Source organism: Lontra canadensis, unplaced genomic scaffold (genome assembly GCF_010015895.1).
Source record: "Lontra canadensis isolate GAN:19392208 unplaced genomic scaffold, GSC_riverotter_1.0 scaffold18, whole genome shotgun sequence".
Lineage (NCBI taxonomy): Eukaryota > Metazoa > Chordata > Mammalia > Carnivora > Mustelidae > Lontra > Lontra canadensis.
In genome coordinates this window covers 17,117,529-17,141,327 of record NW_022631012.1, presented here as the reverse complement: position 1 = coordinate 17,141,327, position 23,799 = coordinate 17,117,529, and the positions used below count along the sequence as shown (strand labels likewise).

Genomic DNA, 23,799 nt, shown 5'->3' with positions numbered 1-23,799 from the left:
TTGTTTTGTGAGATTAAGAGTCACTTATGGTTTATCTCCCTCCCAATCCCATCTTGCTTCATTTACTCTTCTCCTACCCCCTTAACCCCCATGTTGCATCTCCTCTCCCTCATATCAGGGAGATCATATGATAGTTGTCTTTCTCCGATTGACTTATTTCGCTAAGCATGATACCCTCTAGTTCTATCCACGTCATCGCAAATGGCAAAATTTCATTTCTTTTGATGGCTGCATAGTATTCCATTGTGTATATATACCACCTCTTCTTTATCCATTCGTCTGTTGATGGACATCTAGGTTCTTTCCATAGTTTGGCTATTGTAGACATTGCTGCTATAAACATTCGGGTGCACGTGCCCCTTCGGATCACTACGTTTGTATCTTTTGGGTAAATACCCAGCAGTGCAATTGCTGGGTCATAGGGTAGTTCTATTTTCAACATTTTGAGGAACCTCCATGCTGTTTTCCAGAGTGGTTGCACCAGCTTGCATTCCCACCAACAGTGTAGGAGGGTTCCCCTTTCTCCGCATCCTCGCCAGCATCTGTCATTTCCGGACTTGTTAATTTTAGCCATTCTGACTGGTGTGAGGTGGTATCTCATTGTGGTTTTGATTTGTATTTCCCTGATGCCGAGTGATATGGAGCACTTTTTCATGTGTCTGTTGGCCATCTGGATGTCTTCTTTGCAGAAATGTCTGTTCATGTCTTTTGCCCATTTCTTGATTGGATTATTTGTTCTTTGGGTGTTGAGTTTGCTAAGTCCTTTATAGATTCTGGACACTAGCCCTTTATCTGATATGTCGTTTGCAAATATCTTCTCCCATTCTGTCAGTTGTCTTTTGGTTTTGTTAACTGTTTCCTTTGCTGTGCAAAAGCTTTTGATCTTGATAAAATCCCAATAGTTCATTTTTGCCCTTGCTTCCCTTGCCTTTGGCGATGTTCCTAGGAAGATGTTGCTGCGGCTGAGGTCGAAGAGGTTGCTGCCTGTGTTCTCCTCAAGGATTTGGATGGATTCCTTTCTCACATTGAGGTCCTTCATCCATTTTGAGTCTATTTTCGTGTGTGGTGTAAGGAAATGATCCAATTTCATTTTTCTGCATGTGGCTATCCAATTTTCCCAACACCATTTATTGAAGAGGCTGTCTTTTTTCCATTGGACATTCTTTCCTGCTTAGTCGAAGATTAGTTGACCATAGAGTTGAGGGTCTATTTCTGGGCTCTCTATTCTGTTCCGTTATCACCACTGCTATTCAACATAGTACTAGAAGTCCTAGCCTCAGCAATCAGACAACAAAAAGAAATTAAAGGCATCCAAATCGGCAAAGAAGAAGTCAAACTATCACTCTTCGCAGATGATATGATACTATATGTGGAAAATCCCAAAGACTCCACTCCAAAACTGCTGGAACTGGTACAGAAATTCAGTAAAGTGTCAGGATATAAAATCAATGCACAGAAATCAGTTGCATTTCTCTACACCAACAACAAGACAGAAGAAAGAGCAATTAAGGAGTCAATCCCATTTACAATTGCACCCAAAACTATAAGATACCTAGGAATAAACCTAACCAAAGAGACTAAGAATCTATACACAGAAAACTATAAAGTACTCATGAAAGAAATTGAGGAAGACACAAAGAAATGGAAAAATATTCCATGCTCCTGGATTGGAAGAATAAATATTGTGAAAATGTCTATGCTACCTAAAGCAATCTACACATTTAATGCAATTCCTATCAAAGTATCATCCATTTTTTTCAAAGAAATGGAACAAATAATCCTAAAATTTATATGGAACCAGAAAAGACCTCGAATAGCCAAAGGAATATTGAAGAAGAAAGCCAAAGTTGGTGGCATCACAATTCCAGACTTCAAGCTCTACTACAAAGCTGTCATCATCAAGACAGCATGGTACTGGCACAAAAACAGACACATAGATCAATGGAATTGGGCATATCTTATACAAAGAATACAAAGGTAAGAAAACAGCTTTAGAAAGGATGGGAATGGAAACTGGAAAAATCTCTAGAACCACTGAGTGTCCTCTCCATCTCATTTCTGCTTTATGCATCGGTTCTATTTTTCTTGCTCAACAGAAGGGGTTAACTGCTAGTTGGCCCACAGGGAAAGCAGTAATTGTCCTTATGTTCCAAAGCTACAGAAAAACTCCATCTCAATTCTAAAATTCCCAGGGAAGGACCGAGAAAGCTCTTGATTGGTCCAGCTTGGTTTAGGAGACACTCAGCTGAATCAACAGAGACCAGTAGAAAAAGATCTTACTGTATAAAGTGGCTGTCAGGATCCCATGGCTGGAGTGAGGATGCCTGCTAACAAGTATCCGCTTTTTATTTGACCGAGAGAGATCACAAGTAGGCAGAGAGGCAGGCAGAGAGAGGAGGAAGCAGGCTCCCAGTCGGGCAGAAAGCCAGATGTAGGGCTCAATCCCAGGACCCTGGGATCATGACCTGAGCTGATTTAACTCACTGAGCCACCCCAGGCATCCCGAGTATCGGCTTTTTAAAAGACACCTCCAAAAATGTTTACTACAGGGGCTTTTTAAATAGGCTGATGGCCTAGAGAACAGAATAAATACAGCCATTCTTTTTTCTTTCTAAAATAAACTTACGCTTAACTTCTATGTTGTTGTTACTCTGAATTGGAATAAGTATGTTCCTGTGAACGAACTTGCCAGTGATCTTGAAAATGACATTTCTCATACATAAGATGGAGATGATCAGCAGTAACACCTACCTTGCAGGTGATTCTCTAAGAGGAGCAGAAATAAGGTATCTAGAGTATCCAGCACTGTACTTAGCATACAGTAGCATAGTAAACACTCAGGAAGTGGTAGCTTTGATTTTTAAATGCTAAACAAATTCATGCAATGTCAACATTTTTTCTTAAAAGACTGCTAGAGAGGGATGCCTGGGTGGCTCAGTCAGTTGGGCACCTGCCTTCGGCTCAGGTCAGGATCCCAGGGTCCTGGATTCAAGTCCTACATCGGGCTCCTTGCTCAGTGGGGAAGCCTACTTCTCTTGCTGTCTCTGCCCCTCCACCTGCTTGGAGTGTCTCACAAATCAATAAAGTCTTTAAAAAAAATGAAAGATCAAGTTTCAATCAACATTTATTTAAAAAAAAAAATACTGCTAGGGAGATTTATTGTTTCCTACAAGGCTGTTAAGCACTTCAACTGGAATCATAGCCCAGTGAGTTTATTTTTATTTTTTGAAGGTTTCATTTGAGAGACAGAGATAGCCAAGACAGAGGGAGAGCATAAGCAGGAGAGAGAGGGAGAAACAGGCTCCCTGCTGAACAGGGAGCCCCACATGGGGCTTGATCCCAGGACCCTGGGATCATGACCTGAGCTGAAGGCACACACCCAATCGACTGAGCCACCCAGGCGCCCCAATAGCCCACTAAGTTTAATTCAAAAGAAAAACTCAGAACATAGAATACCCAATTCCATAGGATTCAAAGATAATAACTCTAACTTACAAACTATCAGTTAGCTTTATTATTACCTGCAAATGGCAGGAAATAAAATATATAAGCATGTGAAAGAATTAATTTTTAATTATAAAAATAGAATTTATTTAAAGTATATATACATTTAAATACACACATGCAGAGTGCATGATACATTTACTTAATATATACAAATTTTGATTTTTAACTACAAAGTTGTATATACAGGATAAAGAGCAGTTAAGAATTCCTAAAAAGCCCTCACTGTATTTCTTTGATCCTAAGTCTACTGTTTCCATCCCACAATTAGACTAGGTCTTATAATCCATATACACATTTATTACATCTTTCCCCTAAAAAGAAAGGAGCGGTTAGTAATCCTGTAGTGTATCTTAAAAGTATTGTTATCTTAGATTCAAAAACATACCATATTTAATAAAAAAAAATTAATCTAGTTCTTGTAGTATCACAGCAATACTTTATTCCATACATATAATTCCCTAGTCTTCCTACATTCCTAGTGATCTTGAAATGCAAACTAGGTCACATTATTGAACTCTGTCCTCTCTTTCCTATTTTTTGGTCTGAAAACCACCAACACTGGTAATGCATATTTTTCATCTGCCTCGGAACAGGATGTTTTGAATTATGCCAATCTCCCAGGTCTCGATCTATACAACTAAGATACATGCAGGTGACAAGTAAAAGATTAACTCAATTATGTGTCTTCCTACTACATAACCATTTCAAATCATTTTCATAGGAGCCAAGTGAATCACACAACTGTGTTGATATGAGAAAGAGTCCCAATTGGTCTTTCCTTAATAAGCAACATCCTTTTCCATTGTATTTGAGAAACTGCCCGTGCAATAGCAGCAGAGCACAAATAAGAGGACGACTCAACAATGAGAATATCGGCGGAAAATGCAGCAAACATCTCTTTCAAATGAACGTATACTCAAGTTCTGTAGTTAAAGAACCGTACTGAGAGGTCACGTCTGCCCTACTATTGTATTCCAAGGACCCATCACAGGGCCTGGTACACAGGTGTTTAATATATAGTACTGAACACACAGATGAATAAATGGTATAAGTAAAAAATCAGCACAGTCAACCCCAAGCTGGCTTAAAGGCTAACATTCTCCATTTCACCTTTGGGGACAATTTTACTAAAAAGAAAATGACAGAAGAATGTACAAATTCTTAAAGGAATGATAATTTTTGCATATCAAAAGATCATTATCACATATTAAAAGTTAAATACACGGATAATTCTGAAATTGTCATTTCCAGTTGGGGGTTAATCCTAAGCCCTTAGAGAACAGTGGTCCACACACAGAGCACCGATGATTCCCTCTCAGTTGAGGTACTTTATACACAGCAATAGGTATACAAAAGCTTTTGAGCCATTCCAATATTCCCGCTGCTCTGATAAATGAGAGACAAATTGTAGGCAATATCTCTTCGTAAGTCTAACTGGTCAACTTCTATACCCTAGGAGGAAAAATACATGAATGAGTTATATTTCAAACTGACAGCCAGGACAATTTTATGGCAAATAACAGTATTTAAATACTAAAATTCATGTTACTATAAAAAACATATAAAACTAGGCATATACCTTGGATCTAAATTTTTATTAGGTAATGCTGATTCAGTTAATCGCTGTAATAACTATATTATTAAATAATTTAAAATGTATATCCAATAAGTTAAAGAAAAAAGTTTCACCCAGAAACAATAGCAGAATAAACTCCAGATGAATTAAGAATCTAAGATTAAGAAAATGAAACCATAAAAGAAAAAAATTATGGCTAAATAATATAATAATATAATCTTGGGCAGGAAAGGCCCTTCTAAGTATAATAGCAAAAGTAGAAACTATAAAGGAAAAGCTTAATAGATATGAATTCATTAAAAACATAAAACTTATTCATTTAAAAAAGAAAATATTATAACACAAATGACTAGATGGAGAAAAAATACCTGTACTATATAACAGAAAGGCAGTTAAAGGATAGGTATAAAAAGACATATACCAATTTAATAATAATAATTACCCTAGGGGTGTTATTACCTTTTTTTCTACTTAAATAGCAAAGCAATTAACTCAATGGAGTAGGTTAGATCTATGTTTCTAAATCTTCCCCAATACAAAATTTTGGGGTCAACTGTAAAAATACCTACAACAATGAAAAATGATACCTATAAAGCTTAAGGAGCGATACCTAAAGGTATTTATGAAATAAAGAACACAAAAGTGTATGTATCACATCAGCATAACTATAAAAGTATGTATTCATTTGCTTAATGACTAACATTGAACAAGGGTAATACAAAACAGTTGTGAAGGCATGTGAGGATGAAAACAGTATTTTTCTTCAGAAATTTAAATAGGAATGAGACTTTAAACACAGATTATCGTCGTACTAGCAACACTTTACCCTGTATTACCTTATCTTAAACAAAACTATATTTATACTGGTCTTCCTTCTCTATAAAGAAATACTTTAGTTATATTTGAACTTGAAAATGAACAATGGCTATATTACTCAATACTCGGGCTTTTTGTCTACCAGCTCATACCTGTAAACCACAGGGGCTACCTTAAAGGAACGGAGATGGTCATAACCACAAGCTGTGTATACCCACATGGTTGCTGATCAGGTCACAAGGCCAGAACGATGAAGAGCTACTTGTTGCTGAACACAATTACATAAATGCATTCAATAAAGAAAAAATGCATTCTAATACACAATTTATTTCACTGTCTGGACTATGACATGAGCTAACTGTACTCATTGATAGATGAAGTGAAGTGACTCATCAGTTTTTAAAATTAATCATACGGGGCCTCTGGGTGGCTCAACTGGTTAAGCACCAACTCTTGATTTTGGCTCAGGTCATGATCTCAGGGTCATGAGATCAGGCCCCACATCAGACTCTGTGCTTAGCAAGAAGTCTGCTTGAGATTCTCCCCCTTCTTTTCCCTCACTCCCCCTGCTCGTGAGCTCTCTCTAATAAATGAATAAAATCTTAAAAAAAAAAAAAAAAGGCAGAAGTAAATCATAAAATACCTCTACCACAAGTGGAGGGAGTTCCAGGGCCTTCTGGTAATAGTGGATTGCAAGATGAATCAGCCCCAGTTGGTGAAGACCACGGCCCAAATTGTAGAATGATTCCTGGCAAGGTCCACGTATACTGAGGTATCGATTAAGAAAAGAAAAGCCCTACCAAAAAGATAAATAATTCAGTATTGTAATCACTGGACAAATATGTATTTGAACCAATATATGTGCCAGGTATACTCTGTACAAAATACAATAAAAAAAGAGTCCCATCCTCCAAGAACATAGGTCTGTAGTGTAGTTCCATATCACACTATAGTCAAGAGCTCTTCTGAAGGTATAAAAGATTTTTTTTTTAAGCTAAGGATAAAATATTCACAGAAAACAAAGTCAAATGTCACAACTGTCAAAGATCCATAATCTCTAATAAGACGGGATTTTTTTTTTTTTTTTGAAGATTCCAAGTTGGCTTTTGTGACGTTAGAGGCCAATAAGCTTTTTGATTCAAGATGTCTAAAACCTTAAGCAAAATATAAAATCTGAGCCCTTAAAATAATTTTAGAAAGGTTTCTTCTCAGGGAGAAGCAGCTTTCTGGGTAAATAGTATCTTTTTGTAAATTGCCTCTCTTACTAACTTCTTAACCAAAAAAAAATGTCATTTTTTCCCCCTGAAAGCTTCTGACTCAGACTTTACGGAAAAACAGGTTATTTCAGAGTGCAGCTATAATAATGCAGACTCCATGTGTGTTACAGTGTCCAAAAGCAACTTGCTTCTTTACCTCTTCCTGTATTAATTTCCACCTTTCATGTAGCTTCCAGTTACCAGCCACAGAAAGTTACAAACTGCAAAAGTACAAGCGTCCTATGTTAAGTAATTAAACAAATATATTATCTGTGAATACAGAATATAAAATGCAACTATTCCCTGGGTGATCTGCTTTCAAATAAATGATCACAAATTTTTCTTCATAAAGAAATAATAAAAATTAATGAATTCTTTAAAATTAAAGCATTTTAGGGATAAAAATAATTACGTTCACTAAAAAAAATCACTTTCTGAATAACAAAAGAACCTACTTATGTATATGAATATGACCTCTATGATACTGAAAATTATGGTTCTTAGTTAAGTAAAGCAGACAAACTATTAGTCTCAAATATCAAATCTTATTTTAAAGTAATAAATTGCAAAAATCTGAGGAAGAATAGTAAATAATCCCAAAAGAACTGCTGCAATGTAAATAAACTTGCAAGGCTTTTGATACAATAATAGGATTTGAGTTACCTGCTACATTTTAAGAATTTTTTAACAAATTTAGGAGACCCCTGAAACACTCAATAAGTAAGTAGTGATTTAAAAATTAGGTAATGGGGATAGACACTTTATCTCTTAGGTACTATGAATCATCAAATACAAAAACTACAAAAATATGACAAAAAATTTTAATGAAATAGAAACAAAAGAGTTTTAACATTAAGTATGTTACATTTCAAACATTTTTATCACATTTTTCACTAAAGGGCCCAAGTATACACTGTCTATAAAATATACAGATAGAAGAAATCACAAAAGATTTTAGTAAAACATATGAAATTAGTTTTTTTTTAAGTACTCTAAAGGGAAACAAACTGGTCACACAGCATGAAGAAACAGATTCATGAGAAATTAAAACAATTTAAGAATCATGGTATTTACGATAAAACTTGTTTTTGGAAACTTTTTTAATGGAAATGTTTAAAACACACAAAAGTACAAAGATTAGGACAAAAAACTCCCATAAGCCCATCTCTTATTGCTTGATCTCTATCCCCAACAAATTAAAAACTGCTGTTTAACGATAAGAGTGCTTTGAAATTTAGCTTCTAAATTACTTTGAAGTATATAAAATTTTTTCCTTACCAGGCCAAAAAACTACATATTTTAACTATTTAATAATGAGTCAATCCATAAAAATTTCCTATCAGGATTTACCAGAACATAAGCTTCATAAGGGCAAGGAATTTCGGCCTGTACACTCACTGCCACCTGCCCATCTCCAGCACACTGCACCTTCATTACATATTTAATTTATACACAATCCTACATACTTCATACAGCAAAAGTATCCGTTAAGAGAGAAAAAAAGCACAGAGCAACAAGTGGACGAGTATCACAAATAAATACCCAAGAAAAGGAAAATTTCTGGGCTTTCGTTTTTACTTTTTATTATGAAAATTTTCGAATATACAAAAGTAAAGAGAACATTATAACAGACCCCAATACCCAGCTTCAACAGTTATCATCTTTCGAATTTAGGCTTTCTTTTAACCATTTTACTTTTGAAAAACAAAACAAAAAATCCTTACTCAATCCTCCTACTCCATTCAAGCCAACAAATTCTTTCCTTCCACACTACTTTAAAAAAAGTCTTTAAAATGCATCAAACATATATAACCCTCTCTGCAAATAAATACATCCAGTGGTGAAAAGAAAATAAGTAAATAAATAAAATGCATCAAACATACAAACATAAAAACAACACAAAAGTTTTAAAGATACAGTGGTGAACAAAACAGATGACTCCCTCATCTTTTGGAATTTATACTTTTTTTTTTTTTTTTTTTTGGGCGAAAGAACATGCACTTTGTGGAAGAGGGCAGAGGGAGAGAGAATCTTAAGCAGGCTCCACTCCACTTCTCCAAGATCATGACCTGAGCTGAAATCAAGAGTCGGATGCTTAACCAACTGAGCCACACAGGCATCCCTGGAATTTATATTCTTATTAGAGAACACGAGCTATATAAAAAAGTGAACAAGAATATGAAAAGACTAATTTCAAATTTCTGTTAAGAACCAGAAAGCCTGGGGCACCTGAGTGGCTCAGTGGGTTAAAGCCTCTGCCTTAGGATCCCAGGGTCCTGGGATCAAGCCCCGCATCGGGCTCTCTGCTCCGCAGGGAGCCTGCTTCCTCCTCTCTCTCTGCCTGCCTCTCTGCCTACTTGTCATCTCTGTCTGTCAGATAAATAAATAAAATAAAATCTTTTAAAAAATATTAAAAAAAAAGAGAGAATCAGAAAGCTTTAAAAGAGCTATCTGTTGGTGATGATGTAAGGAAACAGTACACTCACGTTATTGTATATATTTTTATACATGTATTTTAAATGGATTTACAATAAATCAGTCTTCAGGACCTAGAAGGCTGGAGGCCTCAGGGGCTCTAGAGTATAGGGAACCCTCCAGATTCTGCTGTTGTCTTTCTGTATGATCTGGCTGTAAATGCATTCTACATGGCTACTTAAGTCTTAGCCAGGAGCACCACCACATGTTAAGTCCATGAGTGCTGAACACAGGGACAGGTGTTGGGAACTTTCATCATGTACACTAAGCAGGTATTACTTTTTTTTTTTTTTTTAAGCAGGTATTACTTTTAAAGCAGGACAATAAAAGCATTAAGTATATTCATTTTTAAAGAATGTAAAACCAAGAAATGAGAAAGCCAAATGAATTACCTGCACAGTGAGAGCATGTCTCCTTAAGACATACTTCTGAGACGCCATGTGAATAAATGTCAGGCCTATACAGAGGCTGTAGAGAGGTTCATGGGGATGGGTGCGAAAGGCTTGCACATATTGTCCTGAAAAAAGAACAGTGATGTCAAATGGTGTGACACGAGGATGGTTCCTTGTTTCTTCACTTATTCAAATGTATTTTATGGCTAAACAGTACTGATTTTTAACATATGCAAGGTATGTTTTCTAAAATATCAACCAGATGCACATTAGTTTGGATTTTAAAACAATGCATAAAATATAATAACATTTGGAGGATTTACATCTATAAATGTATCTTGACTACAAAGATTAAATGTAAGCAACTAAAAGTAACTTTCTTCTAGGCACAGCTAGACACTTCCATGTAGAATAATATTTCCAAAATAAACAATTTATTACTTATGAACATAAACCTACTTTATGATCTTAAATCTATTTTAAAAGAAACAAGAGAAGGCGTCTTTTGGCAAATTCGTCTGTAAAATTAATTGATCTGTTTTTTATGAATTCAAATATAACGGATCATGGAGGTGAGAAAAAGAAAAATAGTTCTGTTTTGTTTTTTAGATTATGGGTGTTGTTTCCTGAAAAAAAGATGTTTTCCGTGTTTCCATGGATTCTATATATGCAATTATTTCATGTCAAAAGCTTAACCATATGAGATAGGGGAAGTGAAGAAAATTTTTAAGCAGACTTTTCTTCTAAAGGGATGATCTAGAATTTGTCATACATAAGTAAAAACCTCCATTCTCTCCAGCTTCTATGCCAGAAGGTTCTGCACCCCAGAACCTCTTTAGCAGCACAGATGGTGGACTGCCATTGCACTTTCTATTTTTACCCCAGTAAAAGGTCCTAAATATAAGACAACAATATAACTCTCTATTTTATATGTCTTAACATTAAACAAACAATTCCCCACACAATAGACGAATTTCAACATCTGATGTGCAAGGTTACTGGCTGAACGATTATAAAAATACCGGCTATACATGAAGAAACACTGAAAGTATTAAACGGTCAACATCCCAGTTTATCCAGAAGTGAACCTGGCAGGCAACATTAGCTTTTAGCCAGCAAGAGACACATGCCTCATTTTAAGTTTAAACATTTGGCCAAATATTTTTCTACTTACTTGCTTCTGATTCATTATTATAGAAGATTTCAAGTGATTAATTTTCCCTGAGTTTAATTAGAATTAGCAGGCACCATGTAAATAAATCTTGACAAAAAGACTCGTCTCTTCAAGGAACTATCAGCAAATCTTAAATCCTTTTTTGTACTACAGCAAATTAAAACTAGGTGGCAAGGAATCCATAATTAATGAAAATTATTTTAAAAACAACCTGGGGCACCTGGGCAGCTCGGTTGGTTAAGCTTCTGTTTCTTGACTTTGGCTCAGGTCATGAGACAGAGCCCTGTGTTGGGCTCCATGCTGGGTGTGGAGCCTTTGGAAGATTCTCCTGCCTTCTCCTCCCCTCCCTCACTTGTACATGCTCCCTCTCTTAAAAATAAAAGGAGGAGGGGCACCTGGGTGGCTTGGTCAGTTAAGTGTCTGCCTTTGGCTCAGATCATGATCCTTGGGTCCCGGGATTGACCCCCACATTGCGTTATCTGCTCTGCAGGGAGCCTGCCTCTCCCTCTCCCTGCCGCTCCCCTTGCTTGTGTGCACTCTCTCTCTAATAAATTTTTTTTTTAAATCTTCAAAATTAAAAAAAAAAAAAAATCAAGCCTCAGCAGGGGAACTGTTGACCTTTAAAATGAATTATGACTTACTTCAGCCTTTTGAAACCAAAGCTTCATAAGGAAAATAAGTATTAATATTATCATTGTTGCTAACAGCTACTTAGTATATGGGCCAGGCATTAAAAAAATATATTAACACATTTAATTTTCACAATAATTTATAAGGTAGAATATAATAATATAAATATAATATAAATATTACCTTCATTTCAGAGATAAAGAAACTGAGTGCAATTTAAACACAGGTAGTTCCACTCCAGAGGCCTACCTGTTAACCACCACTTCGTCCACACTTGACAAAGTCCTGTCGAGGACACTTACCAAGCGCATGCTTAAAACTACCAGATACAAATGCATTGTGTCCATTTAAAACACACAGGGCATGATTATCTGGGTTTTTCAGCATTAGACGAAGACAGAAGCGATGATGTCGTACTTCTTGGGAGTGCATGGTAACCTGATTGAAAATGTTCCAGAGCTGAGGTTTATTGACATTTTCCATTACCATTACCCTAAAATTGCAGAAAGACGGTGAGGGTAAAAAACTGTAAAAGAAAAACTTCTATTTCTAAGAATGAACTCCTTCAGTGCAGCAACATCTTCCAAGAAAAAGCACATTGTCTCAATGTATTTAAGCAGAAACATTTACACAAAGATTTTTTCCCAGAAAATGCTGCTTAAGTTAGTATTTCTACATCATTTGTTCTTTTCAACACAATAATAAAAAATCAAGTAGTTTAAGTTTCACCGTTTCTCCCCCTGCCCCTAGAGCTGCAGCACAATGAACAGGGAATAATAGTTAATAATAATGTGTGCCAGACATTGTTAAAAGGCCTTATATATAATAAACCACTTAACCCTCACAATAATCCTACCAGGTGGTAGTATTATGATATCATTTTATAAATGGGGAGATTAAGGCACAAGAGGCTATATGAGGGGATGACCCTGAGAATCACCAATGACCTGAACTAACCAGTGAGCAACGAGAGTTAAAACAACTTATTAATTCTTGAGCATAAGAGACTAAGCCAAAGTGAATACACATACTCTTTCAACTAATCTAAAATAAACTATTAGAAAATTACCTGATATAGTTGTATGCCTTTCTGAAATTTTTGTCCAGTATTGCAGCAGAAAGACCAAAGTATTCTAGTTCTTTGCGTTTCTGCTTGTCATCATAAAATGAGTAATATTCCAATGAAGAATCCACAAGTAGCTCAGCCTCCTGAAATCGGGATAGGTCACACAAGCAATATATGGCCTTCAATAGAAGGTTCCACCAGTCATCTTTTGTCAAGACACTCGTGAGTACAGCAAATATTGCTAAAATGATACCAGTGAAAATCAGTTAGGACACTGTACTTAAGGAAATAGCAGTATTAGAAAATTTCATATGATCAGTTTTAAGGTTAAATTTAATAACCACAATCCTATGGGCCTGAATTCTTGCCAACACTCTTGTGATAATATGATAAGTGGATAGTTGCTCATTTATACTACTTCAACACCACCCTTTCTGCTCTGCTTAACAATCGGCAATCCCAGATTATTCTTATTTTGGATTTGTCCTCTACAAAGTCCAGCTACCTCATTTATATCTCGGTGCTAGCTAGGATACATGGTCCTACAGGGCAGAACGAGCGTGTATTCCATGACTGAGGTGAGATACAGGATTCTACACATACAAAGCATTCAAATGTGTGTTTAACAAAGCACTTGAAATTCATAATTTGAGATTCAGATTGTTCTTGATCTTGTTATAATCTTAATTTTTTCTCTGCCTCAAAATTTCCTTCCTTAAAAACCTTGCCTTCTTTGTCTGTAAGAAGCCCCTTTTTATAAATTTGTAATTCTTGAGAAATACTGAAAGCCACAAAATTTTTTAGTCTTTAACCCAGAATTCTGAGACTCTATCCTATACAAGTAGTCAAAAATATGGATATGGGCATGACAATGTTCACTGCAGTACCATCTATAAAAGAAAATTATCAGAAGCAACCATATATCAAAAAATAAGGGAATAATTAAAATATGGAACTATCAATGGAATATTACACATTCCTTAATGGTAACAGCTATGAAGAAAAGAGCAACATGAGAAAACATCCGTGAGAAAATGCTGAGTGAAAAAATCAGGATACAAAGATGCATGTAATGTCAAGAGGCCTTGCATCCTATCCTGGTACACAGGAAATGTAGGAGGAAATGAACTAACAAAAAAACCCTTATGACCCTAAGAAAAACAAACAATAGATCTGAAAGGAGAAAATACTGAAAGAGAAAACCAGGAAGGATCACATATATAGAAAAATATACCTTAAGGAAATAGTCTTAAATACATGAAGCAGAGTCTACCTTTGGGTGGACTGCTGAGACAGCAGGGTTCTGAGGCATTTATGACTAGATTACGAGCAGCTGACCGCCATTCGTCTCCTGACTCTCCCCCCCATGCAAAACCTTGCTTAATGTTAGGTCCTTATAATGTGCTTATAGCGATTTAGCTCTTCTGGATTCTAAATCCTATCCCATGGCACACTGCCATGCCTGTAACAATTATTTAACAGGGTCTACTGACTTAATTAACAATGAAATAATTTTCTGACAGACCGATTAATTCCAATTTAAACTTTTTTCAAGTTTTCTGAGTAATAACCTCACCCAAACGTACTTGATGCATTACCAGCTAAAAACAGATGCCTTTTAAAGTCGTATTACTTGAGACTGGGTCAAAGCAATTTATTTTCAGAGTTTCTATGACTACATTTGTCAAAAATGAATTTAACAGAGAATGAAACATGTAACTGAAGTCACTGGACAAATACAGTAATTTATACTGCCATATCATCTTCACAGATTTCTTAAAATAAGGTATATTTTCTTCTTAAAAAGTCAAAAGTTCCATCTAGTTTTTTCACAGGAAGATCCAAGCAGATGTTTTCCTTTCAATTTTCAAAAGTTAAAGTATTTACATAACCTTCCTTTTCTTTCTCAACATCAAATGAGTTTATTATACTTAAGGAATCTGGATTAGAAATTTTTATTTTATTTGAAAAGGTATATTTTCAATTAGATTACTATCAGGTGATACTTCAGGAGTATTTTATGTAATAAAGCAAATGAAAGAATTACCTTTTGCATCACAATTTGCTGTCTCTTGGTCACTGTTGTCTGATATTTTGTCTCTTGACACTTTAATAAGGTAGAGATGCCTCTCTCCAGATTTGGAACTAGAGATCAAACAAACTTGGGCTCTATTCATTGCTACCTGAATTAAAGATAATAATTTGAGATTTTTTAGTCATATTATTTCTTTTTAATATTTTATTTCTAAGTAATCTCCATACCTAATGCAGGGCTCAAACTCACAACTCCAAGATCAAGAGTTCAAGCTCTAGCAACTGAGCCAGCCAGGAGCTCAGGTCATATAACTTTTTAAAGAAAATCTATTGTGGGGGTGGTGTGACTGGGTGGCTCAGCCAGTTAAGCGTCCTACTTTGGCTCTGGTCATGATCTCAGTCCTGGAACTGAGCCCCACACTGAGCGTGTCCTCAGTGCGGAGTCTCTCTTCCTCTGTTCACACAATCGCTTTTTCTCTCTTTGAAATAAATAAGATCTTAAAAGGAAATAAAGGAAAGAAAAAGAAAATCTGTTGGGACACAAGTATTGCAGGTGTGCCTGTAATCTTTAGTAGGGAAAAAAAAAGGCCAAATTATTGTGCATTTAAACACCTAAAAGAGAATGAATAGATTTATTTTTTTCTTCCTACCAGAGGAATGTAGATCACATCTTAGTAGGGAAAAAGAAGTTACATAAATTCTTACACACAAACACACACACAAACTACTTCCCAACAAAAACACTAGACTCAGAAATGTCACACGTGGAAAACATTTTTGCAAAGCAAATAATTCTGGCACATTGTGGTGTCTAGAAAGCCAATATCTGATTATTCTATGGTTCTCACTTTTCTAGATAGGTACTAGCAAAGATTTTATTTCACTTACTCCACAGTTAAGTTTACACTTTCATGTAGAAGTTTCAATTATAGTCGACCCTTGAACAACACAGGTTTGAACTGCACTGATTCATTTATACATGAATTTTTTATAGTATAGTACTATAAATGTATTTTCTCTTCCTCCTAATTTTCTTAACATTTTTTAACATTTTTTCTCCAGCTTCCTTTATTGTATGTATATATAATAAATACACTACAAAATATATGTTAATCAACTGTTCACGTTATCAGTAAGGCTTCCATTTAACTGTAGGCTATCAGTAGTTAAGTTTTTAAGAAGTCAAAAGTTATACATGGATTTCCAAGTGTGTTAGGCTTGGTCTCCCTAATTCCCATGTTGTTCAAAGGTTAACTGTACATACAATTAAGCTTTAAGTCTTCTGTCTATATCTGACTTTCATTTTCAAAAGTTTAACAGCTATATTGGGGCACCTGGGTGGCTCAGTGGGTTAAGCCTCTGCCTTTGGCTCGGGTCATGATCTCAGGGTCCTGGGATCGAGCCCCACGTCAGGCTCTCTGCTCAGCAGGGAGCCTGCTTCCTCCCTCTCTCTTTGCCTGCCTCTCTGCCTACTTGTGATCTCTGTCTGTCAAGTAAATAAAATCTTAAAAAAAAAAAAAAAGTTTAACAGCTATAACCTATGTTTAAATCAAATTTGAAACATTTAAAAAGTCAACAGTGCTAATGTACAGAAAGACCATTACCCACCTTTAAAAGCATGGCTAACATGGTAAGTAAGGTGTCCACATAACCACACATTTTGCCTTGAGAAAACAGGAGAGTAGAACGATGAAGCAGTAACTTCAGTTCCTAAATAAATGAGCACATGATAATGAATGTGACAAGATTCCTTTCTGCAAGTTGTTTTCTTTGCACAGAAAAATTTTAGAAATCAAACCTTAAGAACATTTGCTTTATGATCTTTCACAACTTAAAAATCCAGTATTTTAGGGGCACCTGGGTGGCTCAGTGGGTTAAGCCTCTGCCTTCGGCTCAAGTCATGATCTCAGGATCCTGGGATCGAGCCCCACATCCGGCTCTCTGCTCAGCAGCGAGCTTGCTTCCCATTCTCTCTCTCTCTCTGCCTGCCTCTGCCTACTTGTGATCTCTCTCTCTGTCAAATAAATAAATAAAATCTTAAAAAAAAAAATCCAGTATTTTAGATACTGTAATTTATAATGTCTAACAAGAGGCTGAAACTTGGGGCGCCTGGGTGGCTCAGTGGGTTAAAGCCTCTGCCTTCGGCTCAGGTCATGATCCCAGGGTCCTGGGATCGAGCCCCGCATCAGGCTCTCTGCTCAGCAGGGAGCCTGCTTCCTCCTCTCTCTCTGCCTGCCTCTCTGCCTGCTTGTAATCTCTATCTGTCAAATGAATAAATAAAATCTTTAAAAAAAAAAAAAAGAGGTTGAAACTTAAGATTCAAAATCACTTTTCAAAAATGCTAAGGGGTGCCTGGGTGGCTCAGCTGTTAGACATCTGCCTTCAGCTTTGGTCGTGATCCCAGGGTCCTAGGATCGAGCCCCGAATCAGGCTCCCAGCTCAGCTGGAGGCCTGCTTCTCCCTCTCTCACTTCCCCTGCTTGTGTTCCCTCTCTCCCTGTGTCTCTCTCTGTCAAATAAATAAATAAAATCTTAAAAAAAATGCTGAGTTTAATATACTAAGGTAAATTTTTTGGATATATGCTGTAGAGACATCTTTAATGGAGGAGAAAGTTCAAAAATATAATCTACCAAGAAAAACTTCCTTTTATGTGACAGAACCTACCTGCTGTGCAGCATTTGCATCTTGTGCTAAAGTATCTGGATCATACATGGGTTCCAGAGCTTCCAGAGCTTTCTCAGGACGACCCAGCTGCTGCTGAAGGGTGGAAAGTGAAATTCTTGCATCCAAATGAAGGGGGGCCAGATCAACGACTTTGCCATAGCTTTCTGCAGCACGTTCCATATAGCCTAAGGCCTTTAAACATTCTAAGATGATGTTAAAATAAAGCATAAATATGATCTACAGATCTGTAAGATTGCCAAGATTATTTTTCCATTAAAAAAACTTTACAGCAGTAAAAAAATAATTGTAACAAAAATGAAGTGCTTATTTCTAGTACTTTAAAACAACTAACCCGTCTAATCTCCATCTACTGACTGATCAATCTATCGATTTCTCCAACTAAATCCAAATAGCTACAAGAATACAAACAACATAGATACACACTTTGGAGTTCTGCTTTACTCACTTAGCATTATGCTTTCAACACTTCCCACGTCTTCCTTACCATTCTGAATGTTTATAACATTCAACTGATTATTTATTTTACCATATTATCCGATATTTGGGTTACTTCCAAATGTTTACTTTAATAAATAACACTGCAGTAAACATTTTCATGTATATAAGCCGTAGTTTAAAAACTGGCAAGCCAATCTAGCCCACAGATCTGTTTTTTAAGCCATAGCGCTGTTAAAAACAATACACCGTCTACGTTTTTTAGAACTGGGATTTTTATGAACTCCCAAGTTACGGGATTCTTTTGAAAATACGGATCTGAGAAACAGCAGCAGCATCCTTCAGAGAGGATCTCCAGTTCTCCCCACTACCTTGAGTCTCTTTACTTGCCTACTTCACTCACTCTGTTACTTGCCAGGTTCCTAGGTTCCATGACCCCCAATATAAACTACCTCCTGTCATACTCAATTATTTCCTCAGGGTAAGTTCTCAGAAGGGGATTATTGGGCTCTATTCCTCAAATTTTATGTCAATTAATCATTAAGTCCCATCAGTTGAACTCGCCACTGTAATAGTGATAACACTAATCTAGGACTTTTGTATCTCATTCCTTTTTCACTGCAATTACCTCCTAAAATGGTACTTTTGCCTCCAATTGCTTTCTTAAATCTCCAATTTCTCAACTCTTTGCTGAGTATCATCCTCAGGTTAAACTTTGATAACAGGCAATAAAAACTCCAACTCCTCATTCATGTCTTCAAAATTCAAATACCACAAATACTGTAGTTTTTATGATGGTATCACATCTGTATTCATGTTCAGTCATCCAAACGGTAAAGAGTTATCTTTAAGCGTTTTCTGCAATTTCCTGTCTGTGATATGTCTCAAAATAACCCAGAATGTCAATCAATGCTTCTCTAGCTATAGAGTACCTTCAACCATTATGTAATATTTTAAGAACTATTAGAACTTTCTGCCATCAGGTAGTATTCTAGACAAAGACTACTCAAATTTTAATGCATCTTTTATGTGGATTCAATATAAAATCCTATTAGAGTATTTTTTGGCTTTCGTACATTTAAGAAATTTAATTGTTTTTCTTAAGTAATTTTTTCTACTTTATTTTGGATTATTATAAATTTAGATGCAATAAAATTAAGATACATAAAACCCAATCTTGAGCATATCTGAAGCTCAAAGAACACTCAAAATACATTAACTTTTTCCTCAAAATAACATATTTAATATAAATTCATTAAAGCTCTTGAAAATTAGACTGCACCCCAAGTCTGACAACCTATTACTAGAAATTGGAGCCTATAGTTAAGATAGGTAAAAGACACGTACAAGGTATTTTTTAACACAGACATGTTAGTCCTACTTCATGCTGGTACCATTAAATGAATCACTCTTCCAAAGCATTAGTGTGGGGGAAATCAGGTAGTGGCATACCAAGACAACTGACAATACGGACATTCATAGGATTACTGAGTCACTACGCTGCACACCTGAATCTAACATAACACTGTATGTCAACTATACTCAAAAAATAAGCAAAACAAGAAAAACCTGACTTTCAGAAACTGCCCTGAAACCAGAAACTTTCACTTTCACCAAGACATTAATATTTTAAAATAATTATTACCATCTTGGGAAAGTAAGTTCTTGCCTGGTTATATGATTAAACTTCTCCCTCTCACAAAAAATTATTACCTGCATGCCGGAGCCAAACTACGGCAAGGTTGTATCTTTCGGAGCAAACCAGTGCACTAAGGAGGGGAAGTGCAGAACTATATTCACCGACATCCAAAAACGCTTCAGCAACATCTAGATAGAGGTCTCCCATATCTTCAGGATTCTGTTCCACTAGTGTTGTCAAGAGAGGCTACATCCCAAAATAAAAGGCTGAAGTCAAACTTTGTTTACAAATACCTGTATCTATGTATATTTCTCTTTTTACATACCTATCAGTTACCCAGGGTAAGCCTAAAAGGAGCAAGGCTTCATAAAAACAGCTTTAAATAATCATTTTCCTATTCATTTCTGTATCTCTATTAAAAAGACCTCATACTGCCATCATTCACTCATTTAACACATTACTTCTGAAGCCTGTTATAAGCAGGCACAGTAGGAGCTAAGCTAACACTGACCTACTGTGCTCTTCCTCTGCCAAGTTAAACACGCCCAAGCCTCAGGGCCTCTGTGTTTGCTGATACTCCTGTCATTAATCAAATGTTACCTTTCCAGAGAGGCCTTTCCTGACCACCCTATTGACAACTGCAACTCCTCCTACCCCAATATTCCCTCTCTTCTGTTTGATTTTCTTCCAGAGTATTTATCTCCAACTCACATCCCTTATTTTACATACTTATTTTATGATCTATTTCATCCCATTAGAACAAAAGCTCCATGACAGCAGGGATCTGTATACTGTTTTCAATACCTTATCCTAAGGTCTGCCAAGTAAATGCCCAATAGCTTTTTTTATTCAATGAAATACTTAGTCCAAAGTTGGCAGAAGAGAAGAGCTATCAGAACTTACCAACTGTCTAAAAGGCCCAATCTCAAATTCTGATCTCTGGATTGGTCTCCTTTTTAAAAAGAATAATTACTGCATGCCCCATTCAGCTTTGTTTTTTGTTTTTTTTTAAAGATTTTACTTACTTATTTGACACAGAGAGATCACAAGTAGGCAGAGAGGCAGGCAGAGAGAGAGGAGGAAGCAGGCTTCCTGCCAAGCAGGGAGCCCGATGTGGGGCTCGATCCCAGAACCATGGGATCATGACCCGAGCCAAAGGCAGAGGCTTTAATCCACTGAGCCACCCGGGTGCCCCCCCGTTCAGCTTTTATAAGATATTCACACACAAATGATTTACGCTTATGGTGACTTCCTGGTTATTGAAAAACATGAAATTTGGGGTAGACTTACAATTCCTTACAATTTCCTGTAAAAGAAAATAATGCAGATTTGATCTGAAGTACCTGAAGTGCAGATCTTAATGTTAATGTTACTTACATTAAGTGGTTCGAGGATGTTGAGATGTACGAGGCAGACCATCAACTTCACGGTGATGTCTATGGGCACACCGTCAGGAATGCTGCAGCTAACATTCTCACCAGCTTTGGATTAGACAGACAAAAAGTAGTTCCTATATGCAAGTTTAGGAAGTAGGACAAATGAAGCGACTACACCTTCTATGTAAGATCTCAATTACTTCATTCAAGACAAAGGATTCCATAGTCAATTCTAATTTGACCAATTCTATTTTTATAGAGGTTTTTGTTTTTGTTTTTAAAGATTTTATTTATTTATTTGACAGAGAGAGATCACAAGTAGGCAGAGAAGCAGGCAGAGAGAGAGGGGGAAGCAGGCTCCCTGTTGAGCAGAGAGCAGATGCAGGGCTCAATCCCAGGACCCTGAGATCATGACCTGAGCCTAAGGCAGAGGCTTAACCCACTGAGCCACCCAGGCGCCCCTATAAAGGTTTTTTATAGAGGTTTTTATACTTCTTTCAGTCTGTCAGTAAGGAAAGAAGGAAGGAGGGGTGGATCAATGAAACACAGCAAAATATATTAAACAACAAAATGACCAATATATCTGTAATTAAAACCTGAATGTAACTTTTTCCTTAACATTTTCAAAACAATGGACAGCAATAATTTTCAACAGGAATATAACTTTTGGGACGAAAGATCCTAAACAGAAAACACATCTGCAAAACAATTTGAGACTTGGCTCTAGGTTAGATCAGGTCCAAGAAAACTATCAAGACTGGCAATTTTTCAGATGCCCTAACTCCTGCTTTCATGGCATTTCAATTTCTACTCCGCTGCACTAGAGCTGTACTCCGATCTACTCATTCACAACCCCCGTAACACTCAAGATCCGCAGCCAAAGCACCCTATCTAATCCTATTTGTACCAAGTAGTGCTCTCACACCCGTAACCTCTCAGTCTGCAATGCACCTCCGCCCGGGGGGGTTTACTTAAATTATGCTTTTAGAAACCTTCTCCGATCTTTAGTATATTGCTCTTCTCTATTTTCCCATAATGTCAGGTTTATTACAGAAATTATCACACTACTCCTCCTATAATTAAACTGTATATACTTCACTTGAACCCCACTTGCCCTCCCTGTGGGGAGGAAGTATATTTTCACATGCATATTCCCCAAACACCTAGCATAGGACCTTATAAGAAACTCTTTTCAAAAACTGGGCTTTTTGTTCTCCAACAATCTTCCTCTTCAATATTTGTCTGTCCCATGTCTCATCTTGGGCTTTGCTCTCTATGAATTAGCACAGCAACTGATTTGTAAAAATGAATTACTACTTTCCATTAGGATGGATCATTTAAATAAAAGGCTTTTTGATTTTGCATACTTATGCCTTAACCGAAAGGATTATATGATGATGGAATTTGTAGGCACCATGACAGGCCAGGGAGGGAGCTATTCTGAAGTGGGCAGTACTCAAGTAACAAGCGCCTCCCCCCTTTCCCCAACCACCAAAAGCCTCATGGGGTAGAGGCAGAAGGAAGGTATTACACAGGAATTTTCATACAAGAACAGGGAAGTCTACTCTGCCCACAGAGTTCAATTTTGCTACAACCTTGGATCGGGTCTTGCATACTAGTATTTTCACAGGACAGTTAATGGGTGTGATACAAAGAAAAGAGCAGGGATGAGGAAGAGAACTGAAGACGACACTGCAAGCCACACCTCAGGTATGACTCCCCAACGAGACCCCTAACTGCGTATTTTAAGTTTTCAATGGACAGCAATCATATCAGTTTCTACTTTTTATATGAATATTTAAGTTTGAAGTAGAAATTTTTTAATGAGAGTATTTTGCCTCTTTTGAAAATTAAATTGCTTTAGATCTAAAGGTTTCTGATATGCTGTTCGGTAATCCATTCTTTTTTCATGTCACTAAAAAGGCCCCAGAAAATGAGAAATGCCATGTTCAAATGGATGTACTGAGAAATAAAAAGGGACTGAAAAGAATTTTTCAAGCAGGTTTCTTGTGAGTAAATATTCACAAGAAAAAGATACGAAATCTCTATGAGGAAAAAATGCTTCCGGGAAAACCTGCTATGAGAACATCAACTACCAGTTTCAAAATGCCACATTATAAACCAGAGAGGATTATGTGCACTACCCTATGCAGAGAAAACTACAACCTTTATTCTCCTCGGAAGGTCCTTCTTCTGTATTTTTTTCCAGCACAATTCCAGAAAAATCTGTAATTACCTAAAAGAATACAGGAAAAAAGGAAATGATGCAAGTTACACACAGAAAACCTTTTCACAATGCAAAGGTTCGTATAGTTAGTTCAAATAATCCTTATAACATATAAATGGACTACAAAAAGCAACAGTAGTCTCTTTAAAATAAGGAACCACTGTGATATATTAACATTTTTATATCATACAAACTAATGCTTAAATAAAGATACAGAATTCATCCATATCAAATCGAACTACTTTTCCCAACAGCTTGGGAACTGAATCATAGCAATTCGTCTGGCTGCTGAGTCCTGCTACCCTCAAGTACAGACATATCTGGCATCTGGGATAACGGTGAGAGATTTTATCTCTCATATATATATAAAATATATAACTATATGTTACATTTCATTTGGAATTACCACAGAATCTAGAAATCTGTTTCAATACAGACTTTAAATAATTTAGTATGTAAGTAGCTTAATGTATATAACTAAAGTGAGGAATTGTCAATTTGTAGAATTTCT

The 23,799-nt window shown here is 36.5% G+C and overlaps 1 protein-coding gene across 1 annotated transcript in view; it reads right to left on the bottom strand.

The window, feature by feature from the left end:
- Positions 1–3,929: 3,929 nt before the first annotated feature.
- GTF3C3 (general transcription factor IIIC subunit 3) overlaps positions 3,930–23,799 on the bottom strand; it is a 35,877-nt gene continuing 16,007 nt past the window's right edge. The window contains exons 8-18 of the mRNA XM_032860178.1: positions 23,228–23,297; positions 21,063–21,166; positions 19,760–19,931; positions 17,591–17,793; positions 16,535–16,636; positions 14,940–15,075; positions 12,896–13,133; positions 12,129–12,319; positions 10,023–10,147; positions 6,543–6,695; positions 3,930–4,959 (exon numbers count right to left, since the gene is read on the bottom strand). Of these exons, the coding sequence (XP_032716069.1) occupies positions 4,837–4,959; positions 6,543–6,695; positions 10,023–10,147; positions 12,129–12,319; positions 12,896–13,133; positions 14,940–15,075; positions 16,535–16,636; positions 17,591–17,793; positions 19,760–19,931; positions 21,063–21,166; positions 23,228–23,297 (1,617 nt within the window). The 3' untranslated portion in view covers positions 3,930–4,836. The remainder of the gene's footprint in view (positions 4,960–6,542; positions 6,696–10,022; positions 10,148–12,128; positions 12,320–12,895; positions 13,134–14,939; positions 15,076–16,534; positions 16,637–17,590; positions 17,794–19,759; positions 19,932–21,062; positions 21,167–23,227; positions 23,298–23,799) is intronic.